Source organism: Natator depressus, chromosome 2, assembly GCF_965152275.1.
Source record: "Natator depressus isolate rNatDep1 chromosome 2, rNatDep2.hap1, whole genome shotgun sequence".
NCBI lineage: Eukaryota > Metazoa > Chordata > Testudines > Cheloniidae > Natator > Natator depressus.
In genome coordinates this window covers 222,275,670-222,289,661 of record NC_134235.1, presented here as the reverse complement: position 1 = coordinate 222,289,661, position 13,992 = coordinate 222,275,670, and the positions used below count along the sequence as shown (strand labels likewise).

The following is a 13,992-nucleotide window of genomic DNA, read 5'->3' as shown; positions in this document are numbered from 1 at the left end:
AAAACAGAGGCAATGACTTTTCACTTTTTAAATAAATTAGTTGGTAATTTAACAATCTTTAACAATCTAGACTCAGGATATGTGATGGTATTTCAGTACTGGAAAACTGTACCCCACAATTTTTTTTAAATAATACTTCGATTTTGTTGGTAAAGAAGATCAAATTATATCCTATTAAGATTGAACTGTCACTGCCATTTCATTTTCTTGGTGTAACATAGTTACTGATTCTCTGTATTATGTCAGTTTCTGCCTGAAGGGAGAGGGATTGGATGGCAACTTTCCAGCTGTAATAGATTACACACCCTATCTGAAGTTCACCCAAAGGTACTTTTCATCCTGAAAACCTTCTTATTTTTCAGCTTCACTTGGTAGTTGGATATTTTGCCTTTTACTTATCTTTTTGAAGTTTATTTGGCTTCCAGTATGTTGTGACATTCTGCACTTGGTGACCAGCATGGGATGCTTAGCTTTTTATTGCTGTAATACTGTGTGACTTATGAGCTGTGAGCAGTCATTCTGAAATTTTCGTCTATACTCAAAAAGAAAAGGAGTACTTGTGGCACCTTAGAGACTAACCAATTTATTTGAGCATAAGCTTTCGTGAGCTACAGCTCACTTCATCGGAGCTGTAGCTCACGAAAGCTTATGCTCAAATAAATTGGTTAGTCTCTAAGGTGCCACAAGTACTCCTTTTCTTTTTGTGAATACAGACTAACACGGCTGTTACTCTGAAACCCGTCTATACTCAGGTGTTTAATACTTGTGCTAAATTTAAAGAGAAATTACTTTTATCACTGAAGCTTAGACTTTAATTAGAGCCAATATCAGATGGTAGAGCAGCTGTAATCAGTGCTTTTTTTTCTGTAGGAAGACATGCCAATTACATTTTTCCTTCCTATGTGTACCTTTTTTCTTCATAGTCTGTGTTTTTAATGGCACTGTTCGTATAAAGGTGATAAAAATCACATCTGCACCTATATCTTGTTGACTTCTGTTGCATTTTGTAAAGTCTGTCTATATGTGGTATTAGTTATTTAGCCCTTCAGGAATATACTGTGGTTACTTGTATGATACCTGGGTTTCTTCAACCAATTTTAAACTATATGGTTTAGCATAATGGTCCTTTTTGACAAAGATCATTGAGTTAATACCTGTATCTGACTGAGAACAGTGAGGCCATCAGTAGCCCCACTCAGCAACTCAAAAGAGCATGGAAATACTGCTATAGATTTTGTTGCTAGACTTAACTGTTCTGAAAAGTGGGCGGGAATTAAGATGTCCTCCCATGAAATATTTGATGTACTGTCGCTAAGACACATGGCTGAAAAATGAAATTTCTAATTGTTCTCTAGAGATGAAGATCTCATTAAAGATTTTTTTTAATTGCCTAATTGCAAAGTTCAGTTTAAGTTAAACGACAAAACTATTTTTGACCCAAATCAGTAATAGAATGTGCACACTTGAGAAATACTCACACAAATCTTAAAGAAAACCCTATGTCTGTTCAGGGTCACCACTGTACTGATATAGTCTAATAAGCTTTAATGGGCACCCATGTTTGTCAGAGCAGGGCAGATTCCCTGACTTGTCTTAAAATCAAAACAAATTACACCCCATAGGTACTAGGGCAGTGATTCAAACACTTTTATGTTGATCCTTGATAATGAGGCCTAAAAGATCCATAGGTAATGAGTGTTTATAATAGCATGCCTTCAAGAAGTATACCAACAGTGAACTGTTTTAAATTGCATATATGAAGAGAATCATGTAAATACTATGATTTATAGTATTTACAATGCTAAATACTTCTAGAAGAAACATGAAAAATAAGTGAATCATGGAAAACTCTCACCACTGAAAACTAGCTAAAAGTTCTTGATGATGCAGGAGAAAACTTAGTGATAAAGAAAAAGGTAAAGGGATAAGCTAACATTCTTACCTTTCTGAGTTAATGGCCGCCTCCCCAATTTAGCATAGCAAGATCTTCCTTTTTGTGCTGTCCTACACAGCTGATGACTTCGCAGACACACAGTCCCGGCATTACTTTTGGTGGTTGTGAAATAGCTTTGTGTTTGCTGAGCATTTAATGACTATCTTGTAAATGCTACTTGTAATGTTTAACCTGTAGCTATTCCATTACTGATTTATTTATTTATTTTTTAAAGAAGGCTTTGCATTTCATGTTTTAAGAGTAGCAGTGCTTCAGTTTCAAGGCAGGTTTTGTATCAGTTAACTGTTTTCATTTGGTTTATAAATTCGGTCCTTCAGTTCTGATAGCATCAGCAGTGATGAAGAAGAGCTAAGGACTCTGGGAAGTAGCGGCAGTGAAAGCAGTACTCCAGAAAATATTGGACCTCCTTTCATCATGGATGAAAACAGTTGGTACAACAAATGCAAAAGGGTAGAACAGAAGTATCGACTCACCTTGGAGCAGAAGGTAAAAAAATCAGTTTGTGGAGGGGTGAGGGTGACGGAACTAATGTGTATTTTTATGTCAAATATTATTGTCACTGACACGATATAGGATCCTGTAAACAGGTTTTTTTCTATTCATATATTTTTGTGAAAACATAACAAATATAGCTATTATTGTGGATAAGGTTAAATGTCCTTGAAGTTGGTGGGTTAGATTGCCACACTTTATTTAAGATGGCTGTAAGATACAGTTATACTCCATTTATAGCAGCTCCCAACCTAAAACAAGCCTATGTGAGTCCACCCAGGAATTTGAACTTATGTAAGTGGAGGGTTTGGGTGGGGAGTGTGGAGAGAGAAGCAGAACCACACAGGAACAGGTTTAGAAGATACATGCAGTCTGGACAAGCTGGTTAAAAGAGGCTTGGGGCTGTAAGCAACGAAATTATCTCCTGAGTCTTGGCTCCTCTGTGTTCAGGGAAAACAGGGCTTTGTATATTTCTTGTAAATAAACAAGATTGCATCAAAGGTACCTATTGAAGCACTGGGGATGGGCAGGTGTGGGCCTACCCATTACTAAAGGCCTCCCCCCTCAGCTTAAGGGGAAGAGCTATTGGACCCAGGCATCAATTAATTTTGGGGGATGACAAATGAAAAAATAGGGATGGAAGTGAAGGTCACAAGGATAAAATCAGGGAACCAGAAGGGACCACTGAGCAGAGAATCCCGGACAGCACCCACTGGTCCTTGAAAGTGCCAGGGAAGCAGTGGACACAGCTCAGAGGAACTCTGCCTGGAGATGTGACTTCAAGAGGGTTTGGAAATAGGCCTTTCAGTTGCAGAGCACTTCCCTGTCCAGCTTCCTCCTCCTGGTATCAGAGGTTCCTGATTTCATCACCAGTTTCTCCTTCTAACTGGAGCAACCTGCAAGATCCTGAATTTTTCGCTAGCTGCTCAAGCCAAACTGGGTAATGCTACTTTGTGTTCTTTGGCTTCCATATATTTAAGTACTGATGTGTGCCCTGTCACTATTGAATCTAATAGTTTACATAAGGTCTCTTAATATCTAGACAGAATAAATAATAATACTTAGCACTTATATAGCCCCTTTTAATTAGAGGATTTCATATTACTTTAAAATAGTCCCTATGAGACCCCAGTGTGGTACAATAAGTAGGAATTTACTATATGCACTTTATTGGTGGATAAACTGAGGCACTGTTAACTCAATTGTCCAAGGTATCACAGTGAATTGATGGCAGATCTGAAAATCTAATGCAGAATTCCAGGCTCCCAGTTTCCATCTCTAACTAGTAGACTGCATATAAGCTATTGGTTATAACTGGTATAGCTGCATGTCTTGGGACTGGCCTAGCTATCTGAGAGTTGCCGGTTTCACAATCCTTTGTCCTCTTCATCAGATGGCTACATTCTACCAGAACAATTAAAGTGTTGACTAGTCGGGGAGGTTTGTGAGTGTTGGAGATAGTCTAGGACCAGCTTTTGTGAAAGTTCTATGGAACTTACTTCTGCAAGAAATAAGAATGACTACCAAACAAATCACTTAGAGAGAAATTTAAAACTCATTTCTTTGACTTAACTTTGCCTCAGATGCACAACACACACACACTCTCACAAACATAAACAACAAAAAAATATATAGACTAATCAAGCTATTTCTCCTTCAAACTAGAGAGGGTTAGTGTGGAAGGGAAGCGGGGGCAAAATATTTGGAGTTACTTGAATACTATGAAGAAGGCCATAAAAGTACCAGAATTAGGTAGCTTTTCAAAAACAAGACTTAATGCCAAAGGTTTGAAGCATATTCAGGTGGTTTGCTAGTATAGCGTATGTTCAACCCATTTTACAGCATAATATTTCAGCACTATTTCTGACACAGAATGCTACCCTCAAGAACTGGGCAGTAACACACTGGAAAAAAGAAATGAGACAAAAAGTGTGTGAGGGGGGGTGAGCGTAAGTGTTCTTGGTTTTAAAAAAAAAAAAGGAGAGGGTGTTTGACATAACAAAACCCAGAAAAGAGAGGAAAGTGAAATAGTGAGACAGACAGATGGAAATAAAATTAAAGCTGATGGGAGAAACAAAGAAAAATTAAGAAGGAGTGAAGGAATGCATAAAGGGAGTGTAACAGGGTTCGCTTATCACTCTGATGCCTCCTCAGCCTGTCTTGGGAATTAGCTCTGCGATTGAGTGCGCTTCCTTTGGGTAGTGCATTGCCACTGTGACTCCCGCTCTTGGCCCATGTCTCTCCAAGGACCGTGGCGCCCTCTTCAGTGACACAGCCCTCCGGCCATGCCACACACTGTGCTCCCCCTTTCCAGGGGACCCGCAGTCTGCTGTTCAGCCATGTCCCGCCAGTGGCAAACTGCAGTCCACGGTCTAGCCACCTGCCATGTGGCTCCGGCACCCTCTTTACCCTTGTATCAGGGCCTCAGTCTGCAACCCCCCGGCAGCCAGCCAGGAGCTGTCTGGCTTCCTTGGCCCCTGTTTGCAGCACTGCTGTGTCCAGGGTGCTGGCAGTTCTCTTGGCCCTTCAGGGACACAGTCCTTCCTCCCTGAGCTCCCAGCAGAGAACTGCCTTGCAGCTCATTTTTTATATGGGCTTACTTGGCCCTGATTGGCTACTCTTCCCAGCCCTCCTCTGATTGTCTGCCTTTGGCGCAGCCTCACTAGGGCTGCTTTTAACCCCTTTTTGCCAGTGAGGGGCAGCTGCCCCATTACAGGGAGACCTACTATGTTATAAAAAATTCTGCTTAATGGCTTTGTTTAATTGAAGATTTAATGCAAAAATTGTAAATAAAACCCTAGAAAAGTAAAGTATGGGAAATAACAAAATTTATAGGGGTGCGTGGTGTGCGGATAGTCTGGGGAAGGAAAACCATAGGGCTACACCTGCTCCACTAAGCACTTCCTTAGTGGAAGGAGAGGAATAAAGGTGGATGTTCATATTGCAAATGATAGTCCCAGCCTAGCAGCTGGGACTCAACATTCTACTCCAGTGCAGAGTCCCTTGCCCCTGCTTTCAAAAGGAAGTAGAATCATGGGTTGAAACAGGGCAAGCTATATAGAATAAAAAGATGAAGTGAAACTGTTTGGCTATGTCTTCGCTATTTCCCACCATTGCTAACACCAGTCCAACTCTACCACTCCTAGCAATACCACCACCATTAGGATAGCTAGAGCTCCTGTAAGCTCCACAAAGTTTAACACCATGATACCTAGCACTGATCAGAGCAGTTCTAAGGGTGCATCTACACTGCAGCTCGGAGGTATAATTTCCAGCTCTACACGTTCTAGTTCTGATTGAGTTAGCACGCTAAAAATAGCCTTGTGACTGTGGCACGAGTGGCAACTCTGGCTAGCTGCCTGGGAGAGGGGGTGGAGTTGGGGCAGGTACTTTGGGGAAGGGGTTGGAATGGGGGGGCAGGGGTGGTGCCTCATGGAAGGGGTGGAGTGGGGGCGGGATGGGGATGGGGGCAGAAGGGGGTCGAGCACCCACGGGAAAGAGGGGAAGTCAGCGCCTATGACACTAGCTCAATCTTAGCTAGCACAGGTACATCTCCTTGAGCTGGAATTTACAGATATACCCTAACACAGTACTTTCGTTTATACTAGTGGCTCATCTTTACTACCACTGTTAGTTACAATAGCGGAGAATTATTATTTTTTTTTGACCAAAAAAATTGCTCTCCCAGCAACATAGAAGTACCAGTGTGGACAGTACTTGCAGTGCAACTTATGTTGCTCAGCATTGGGGTTTTTTTTTTCCACACCCCTGAGTGACATAAGTTATACCAACAAAAGTAGTAGTGTAGACATAGCCAATGAGTATCAGGGTTGTCTTCAGAGGAGCTGGAAGTATAATTTCCAGCTTAGGTAGACATACCTTTGTTAGCTCCAGTGGAGGTAGTGCACTAAAAATAGAAGTGTGGCTGTGGCAGTGTGAGTTGAAGGATGGGCTCGCTACCCTGAGTATAATCCTGTCTGAAACCCTAAGTATGTACTCGAGGTTGCTACATGTCTATTTTTAGTGAGCTAACTCAATCAGAGCCAGCAAAGGTGAAGGTGTGTCTGTTTGTTTGACCTGGAAATTACACCTCCAACTCCACTGTGGACATACCCTCATAGAGAAACTAGGCACAGTGTGCATTCATTCTCTCTGCTTTTTGACTTTTTTTCTTTTGTAAAATTGTGTGGTGGTGGCGTTCCAAAATGTTTGGCATACCAATTTCTAACTGTAATGTTATTTTTACATCTTTAGATCTTTCAGGTTATTAGCTATTCATCTACATTATATCAAAAATATGGTTTGCTTTTTTAACATAAATATAGAATTATTCTCTCAGTGTTGCTGGGTAGTCTATTCTGTTTGCTGTCTCAGATTACCTTGGCTACCTTATTTCTTCTTAAATTTTGATAACCAAAACTAGACACCACACTTTTAAATTATGTCTACGGCGTCCATATCTCCTTTGCTTTGTACTTAATTCCTCTGTTTATACATCCAGTTATCATGTTTGCATGTAAGCTGCCAAAAAAAAAAAGCACAGCACTCCTGCTTTTCTTACATGCTGTTCTTCAGATATTTCCTTGCTAGCTTCCTCTAGTTCTATTTAATTGAGAAAGTAAACATTATTCTCTACACTTGGAAAGCCTTATTCTATGCACATTTCTAAGCTCTTCTTTGAGTGATGTCTTTATGCGTGCTCCACTGTAGGTGCGCAGCACTCCCTATGCCTGGGATTGGAGATCTTTATCATCAGTGCCTGTCGGACAGCACATGTGCACCTTTCCATTCTCATGCTGTGAGTGGGACTTGTGTATATATAGTTGTGTGCAGTCCAACTGCATCCCTCTTCCCCCTCCCCCCCGCCAGTTCCTTCTCTACCACCTTTTGGTCTGGGACAGCTCTGCTGTGGATTCCTGCTTCTCTTTTTTTCCCTCATTAGAATAGTGGCTTACCTATCAGTTGTAGTGTAGTTTAGTTCTTCTTCTTCTTTCCTCTAGCAAAAGAGTTTTTTTTGTTTGTTTTTGCTTTACCTTTATTGTTACCTCAGACTAGTTTTCGTTTCCCTGCTTCCCACCCTTCCTGACCAGGAAGCTTTTTTCCTCACCCTTATGCCTGGGTCTCCCAGGTTTAAGAGGTGTTTTTCTTGTTGGGATGCCTTCCCAGTAGCAGATGGCCACCCGCAGTGTTTTTGGTGTCTGGGAGAGGGATGCATCCCACAAAAGTGTTCTCACTGTCATGACTTGACTGCCAGGGGCTGAAAAGACCAGAACATTCGGTTATGACTTCTCCTCATGGAGAAATCACTACGTCCAGCATCAGACCCAGGCCCGGACTCTCCCCCATGTGGAGGTCATCCGCCGATCCTTATGCTCTGCCAGGTCATCCGCCGATCCTTATTTCCCACGTTCCTCTAAGAGGAAGTTGTCTCTTTCTCACTCTGACGAGAAGAAATGGGCTCCTTCCTCACACTTTGAGGCACAGCCTGCCAGAACACCTTCCCATGTAAGGTCAGTCACTTCAACATCATCTGATAGGGGACATAGCTCCAGGGCCCATCTGAGTACCTCCAGGACGGGCATGAAACAATGGTCTTAGGACCTGTAACCGGGCAGATCTACAGCCCTTGGCGCCATCTCTCAGTTCTGGAGACTGAGGCAGACTGACTTTGAGAGCTACGGCACCAACAAAACCGCTGGCACCGGTGTCCTTTTTGGCACTGCCAAAGCAGTAGGCACCGCTGAAGCCTTCAGTACAGAGCAAATTCTTGGCATCACCGAAACTGCTGGAACTGACCAAGTCTTCAGCTCCACCTGTTGGCTGTTCAAGAGAATGCATCTCTTCCTCGCATCAAGTCATGCGCTGGTACCGATGCTGCTCCTACCTCTTCTCCAGAAATTCAGATACCCTAAAGACCTGCTTGTATCTGACATGACTGAGTCACCTCTGCTCTCACACAACCTCCCCCCACTTCCACCCTTCTCTCTGGACTCATAACATTCCTCCCTCTCCCCACCGAGGATGGCACCTCTTCCCCAGTGATGAGGAAGAGTGCTCTATTGTGCTCTCTTATTTGAGAGAGGCTCTAATGACTTCATCTACACATCCTCATTATTCGCAATCCATATCTAGACCACAATCCTGGTATGGACCACTGTGGATGCAACCATATGTTCCACACCCTCCACATTGGTACCCTTGGGCCATGTACATGACACAGTTTGGGAAGCCTTCCATGGAGCAAAGCCGGAGACCTACACCTTTCCCTTCTCCATCGGTCTCTCACCCACCAGAGACCGAACCTCCCATGGTACTGGGTGAGGCGGAAGAACACGAGGCGGAAGCTCCACCAACACTAAATTTCTTTTCTTCGTCTTCCCCTGATAGCGTCGTCATGCTCCCATCTCCTGCTGCTGATGACTGCAGGCACTTTCAAGAATTATTGCATGGGATTGCTGACTCCCTCCAGATTTCTTTGGAGGAAGTGAAAATCATCAGCATAAATTGCTCGATATCCTGCACCTATCTTCTTCCTCCAATATTGCCCTATCAACGAGGCTTTTCTCAATCCCACGAAAGTGCTCTGGCGGACCGCAGTGTCCATCCTTCCGACCTGCAAACGGGCAGACAAAAATGTGGAATTTCTTTTCTCTCATCCCATCCCAAATTCTATAGTAGTTAATGCAGTGCAAGAGAGAGGATGACCATATGAATCTTGATCTTCCCATCGGGATAGAGACTAGAAACGCTTAGCTTTATGCAGACACAAGACTTATTCATCTGCCACATTCCAATTTTGAATATCTAATTAGGAGGCTCTTATGCTCAAGTACAACTACCTCAACTACTCCAAAATAGAGGAATTCTGCCATAACCTTCCTGAGATGTAGAAAGAACAATTCCAGGCACTTATATCTGAGGGACACCTCCTGGCCCATATAACCCAACAAGCCTCATTAAACTCTGCGGATACAGCTGCCTGCTCCATTGCAACTGCTGTATTCATGAGGCATGTGTCTTGGCTGCACCTCTCAGGCTTTCCTAAGGAGGTACAAACCACAGTTGAAGACTTACCCTGTGAAGGTCCCAAAGTATTTGTGGAATGTAGGGATGATTCCCTACGCTCCCTTAAAGACTCCTGAGTTAGCGTCTGCTTCCTCTGCATTTACACACCAGCACCAAAGAGACTCCCACTGCTGACCTCCTCTGTGGCACTGTGACTCTCAGTGCCGACAAAAGCCCCGTACAAAACGTAGGCCACTCTTCAAGGAGCTACCTCTCATGAACCTCCAGCCAAACAAGAATTTTGAAGGTGTGGTCAAGGCCCCAAGAAGCCTCCCCCGTTCCAGTCATACCAACCATCTTAGACATCCCACCAGTTTGGCGACCAATTAGCTCCATTCTTTCCATCATGGAGACTAATTACCTTGGATAAGTGGGTTCTAGAGATCATCAGGGAAGGATACTCTATCCCTTTCCTATCCATCCTGCTCCGCCACACTCCTTGCCTGTCCTTCAGGGACCCCTCTCATGAACCCATTCTACGAGAAGAAATATCATCATCTTCTGCAGCTGGGAGCCATAGAACCAGTTCCTTCCCAGCATAGAGGAAAGGGTTACTATTCCCATTATTTTCTGATTCAGAAGAAATCTGGTGTCTGGTGGCTGATGCTGGACCTTCAAAATCTATACAAATTGGTCAAACTGTAATGCTTCAAGATGGTTACCCTCTCTACCATTATCCTAGCACTGGAACAGGGGCATTGGTTCTTGGTCCTTGACCACCAAGATGCATATTTCCATATCTCAATAAAACCCTGCCATATCGCAATAAAACCGGAGATACCGACCATTGTCAGTATAAGGTACTGTCTCTTGGACTGTCAGTGGCTCCTTACGTATTTTCCAAAGTCCTTGCAGTAGTCAATGCCTACCTAAGGAAACAGGGCATCATCATCTTTCCATACTTAAACAACTGTCTCCTCAAGCCCCCATCCAAAGCCAAAACCCTTTGCACCATACAGATCCTGATGGACCCCTTCATGAATCTAGGCCTCCACGTGAACTTGGAGAAGTCTACTTTAATACTGATACAACACCTGGAGTTCATCGGTGCACAACTAGATGCCATACAAGCCAGAGCTTTCTTTCTACCTCCCAGATTCTCGTCTACAGTGGATCTTGTATTCAAGGTACAAGCCTGTCCCCAGATCTCTGCCAGAACATGTCTCCAGCTACTAGGACACATGGCAGTCACCACGTTCATGGTAAAGCACTCATGGTTACACATGCAATGTCTTCAGGTGTGGCTCCGTACAGTATATGTCCCTCACAGTCTCAGCCTCCACAAGCTGTTATCCATTCTGAGGATGGTCAAGGACTCACTATTCTGGTGGACACAGCCCAAGAACATCTTTAAAGACCAAGATGGTCTTTAATCAGATCCACCTTACATGTCAACCTCCTACAGCTATGGATGGTTTGCAATACCTGCCGACATTTCCTCCCACTGATTGCACATCACACCATCAGAGCTATGACTGACCATATCACCTGCTCAGAGGCACTGAAATTATGGAGCTGGTGTATCCAACATGACATCACCATCTCAGCTGCATACTTCTCTGGACACCAGAACACTGCTGCGGACTCATTTGAGCAGGAGATTCTCCCACGATCACGAGTGGGAACTGGATATGTGAATCCTTTAGCTTATCTTAAACCACTGGGGATTCCCCAACATAGATCTTTTTGCCACACCCCAAAATGCCTGATGCCCTCAATTCTGCTCGAGAGTGGGACTGGAAGACTGATTTTAGGGAGACGCATTCCTCATCACATGGGATGCACTACTGCCTTCCCTCCCTTCTGTTTTGAGTACTCCACAAGGTTCAGAGGGACTGAACCCATATCATCCTTATAGTTCGAACATGGCCATGACAGATCTGGAATACCTACCTCCTTCGCATGATGGTATGCCGACCAATGTCTCTCCATCCAATTCCACTACTCCTTTCATAGGATGGGGTTGCATCTTCCATCCCAATCCACAGATTCTCCACCTCAAAACCTGGTTCCTCTGTGGTTCTGGGATTCGGAAATAACCTGCTCGGACACAGTTAAACTGATACGCTTGAATAGCAGGCACAACACGACTAGACGTGCTAACCTTCACAAATGGACTAGGGTCCAATGCTGGTGCGCCTCCCATCAGGTTGATGCAATAAGCGCTCCACTGTCTCTTAGCCTGGACTATATTTTACACCTTAAACAATCAGGGTTATCCACCAGCTCTATTCATGTGCATTTGGCAACCATCACCACTTTTCACTGCCATCTTCACACACCCACTCACGAAACGTTTCTGGAAGGGTTTCCAAAATCTTTATCCTCACGCATGAGATCCGACCTGGCCTCATCTTATGCTTTCTTGCTAGACCGCCATTTGAACCGATGGCAACGTGTTCCTATGTTCACTTATCAATGAAAATGGCCTTTCTTGTCACTATCACCTCTGCCTGATGGGTCAGTGAAATTGGGGTCCTTATGGGGCATATCCCCCATACCCACTTTTTTATAAAGACAAAGTTTTATGCTCCATCCACTTCCCAAATTTTTGCCTATGGTTCCATCATCTTTCCATTTTAATCAACCTACCCACCTTCCTTGCTTCTTTCTGAATCCTCAGAGCAACCAACAGGAGGCAGCACTGCACACCTTGGACATCAGGCGAGCATTAGTCTATGTGGACAGAACTAAACATTTTAGAAAATCACCACATTTTGTTCCTTTCAACAGCAAAAAGATCCAAAGTCTCAGCCATCTCTAAACAACACAGGTCCAACTGAATCTCACAGTGAATACATCTGTCTTAACTACACAATTGGCAACCTCCTACTGCAATTAGAGCACATTCCACCCGCTCGCTTTCCACCTCCAATGTTTTCTCAATAATGTCCTCACCAATGACCTTTGCAAAATGGCAGACACTGGCCCATCACTGTCATGGATTTCCCCTGTGGTGCCACCTGGAACTAGGGTACCACTGAGCCCTCTGACTCACCAGCCTGGTCTCCCTCTCACACTGTGCTGCAGTGACAAGCTGCAGACCCACTCCCGGTTCTACACTTCCACCAGCATTCACTCAGGCAGGGACACACCCAGCTGCAGTTACATGCAGGCTGACCAGCCACTGCATAAACCAACAATAGAGAGGCTACAGCCAAAATAACTGCCAGCTTCCCAGCCTAGCACCCCAGAGCTGTACCATCCTGCCCTGGTCAAAACCCTGATCAGTATGAATTTGTCTAGTTTGCCTCCCCCTCAATGTGGAGAGGAAATGCAACAGCTTTTGCCCTTAAGCTAAGCTTTCCAAGCACTTCATTCAAACTCACTGGTTTAGATAAAGCAGAAACAAGTTTATTAACTACAAAAGATAGATTTTAAGTGATTATAAGGGTTAGCAAACAGATGAAGCAGGTTACCTAGCAAATAAACAAAAATGCGAGCTAAGCTTAATATACTAGATAGATTGGATATGAATTAGCAGTTTGTCCCCCTGACTGATGATACAGGTAGGCTTGCAGATTCTTAAGATACAAGCTGCAGTTGCTTTGCAACTTGGGATCCCCAGGTTTCAATACACAGGCTAGAAATCCCTTTAGCCTGAGTTCAGCACTTCCCCCAGTTCAGTCTTTGTAACTTAAGTGTTTCCAGAAGCTCTCTTGGGTGAGGAGTGAAAAACAACCAGTAATGTCACTCCCTGCCTCACATAGCTTTAGCATATGGTGGAAATCCTTTGTTCCAAACTCCGTTCCCAGACCAGCCTGTGGAAAAACACAGGCCCCCAAAATGGAGTCCAGAGTCATGTTGCCCCTGCAGAGTCATAGCAGCCATTGCTTACAGGCTGGCTGAAACATCCACAGGAAGGCTCACCAGGTGGGGGATAAGCTTCTCCTAATGCCTATTGTTTCCCTAATGGCCCATTACCCTGAATGGGTCCTTCACAACCAGCTATTTAGACTAGAAGCATTTTGCCTAGTGGGTGTCACCCAGGTGCGACTACATGTGAAATAGATACATAGTCAATATTCATAATGTCAGATACAAAAATGATGGATGCGTACAAATAGGATAATCATATCCAGCAAATCATAACTTTTCCAATGGCTCCTTAATGCCCTGTCTTGTACAAAATGCCTCATAATTATTGCATAATCATATCTTAACATCACTGAAGAATATGGTATGCAGTGTCTCAATCACTACGCCATTTCTCGTGATGCCATAGCAGACACTCTCCTGGGACTTACTGTTCTATTATCTTCAGTAAATGCTCCTCCGAAGCACCAGCCTTCCAATTAGGGGCACCGCTTTCGGGTCATCTATAGTGGAGCACCCATACGGACATCAGTCAAAGACGAGAAGTTTGCTCACCCTGTGCAGTAACTGAGGTTCTTCGAGATGTGTCCCCCTATGGGTGCTCCACTACCCAGCCTCCTCTCTGGTTCGGAGCTGCCACATGAGCTCTGCGGCAGAGAACGAAC

At 43.9% G+C, this 13,992-nt stretch overlaps 1 protein-coding gene across 4 annotated transcripts in view; it reads left to right on the top strand.

The window, feature by feature from the left end:
- RUNDC3B (RUN domain containing 3B) overlaps positions 1–13,992 on the top strand; it is a 139,826-nt gene that overhangs the window by 70,734 nt on the left and 55,100 nt on the right. For 3 of the 4 annotated variants that reach the window (XM_074945979.1, XM_074945978.1, XM_074945980.1), the window contains exons 6-7: positions 247–327; positions 2,272–2,440. In XM_074945979.1, coding sequence (XP_074802080.1) covers positions 247–327; positions 2,272–2,440 — 250 coding nt within the window. The remainder of the gene's footprint in view (positions 1–246; positions 328–2,271; positions 2,441–13,992) is intronic. The other variant, XM_074945981.1, reaches the window with a different exon arrangement.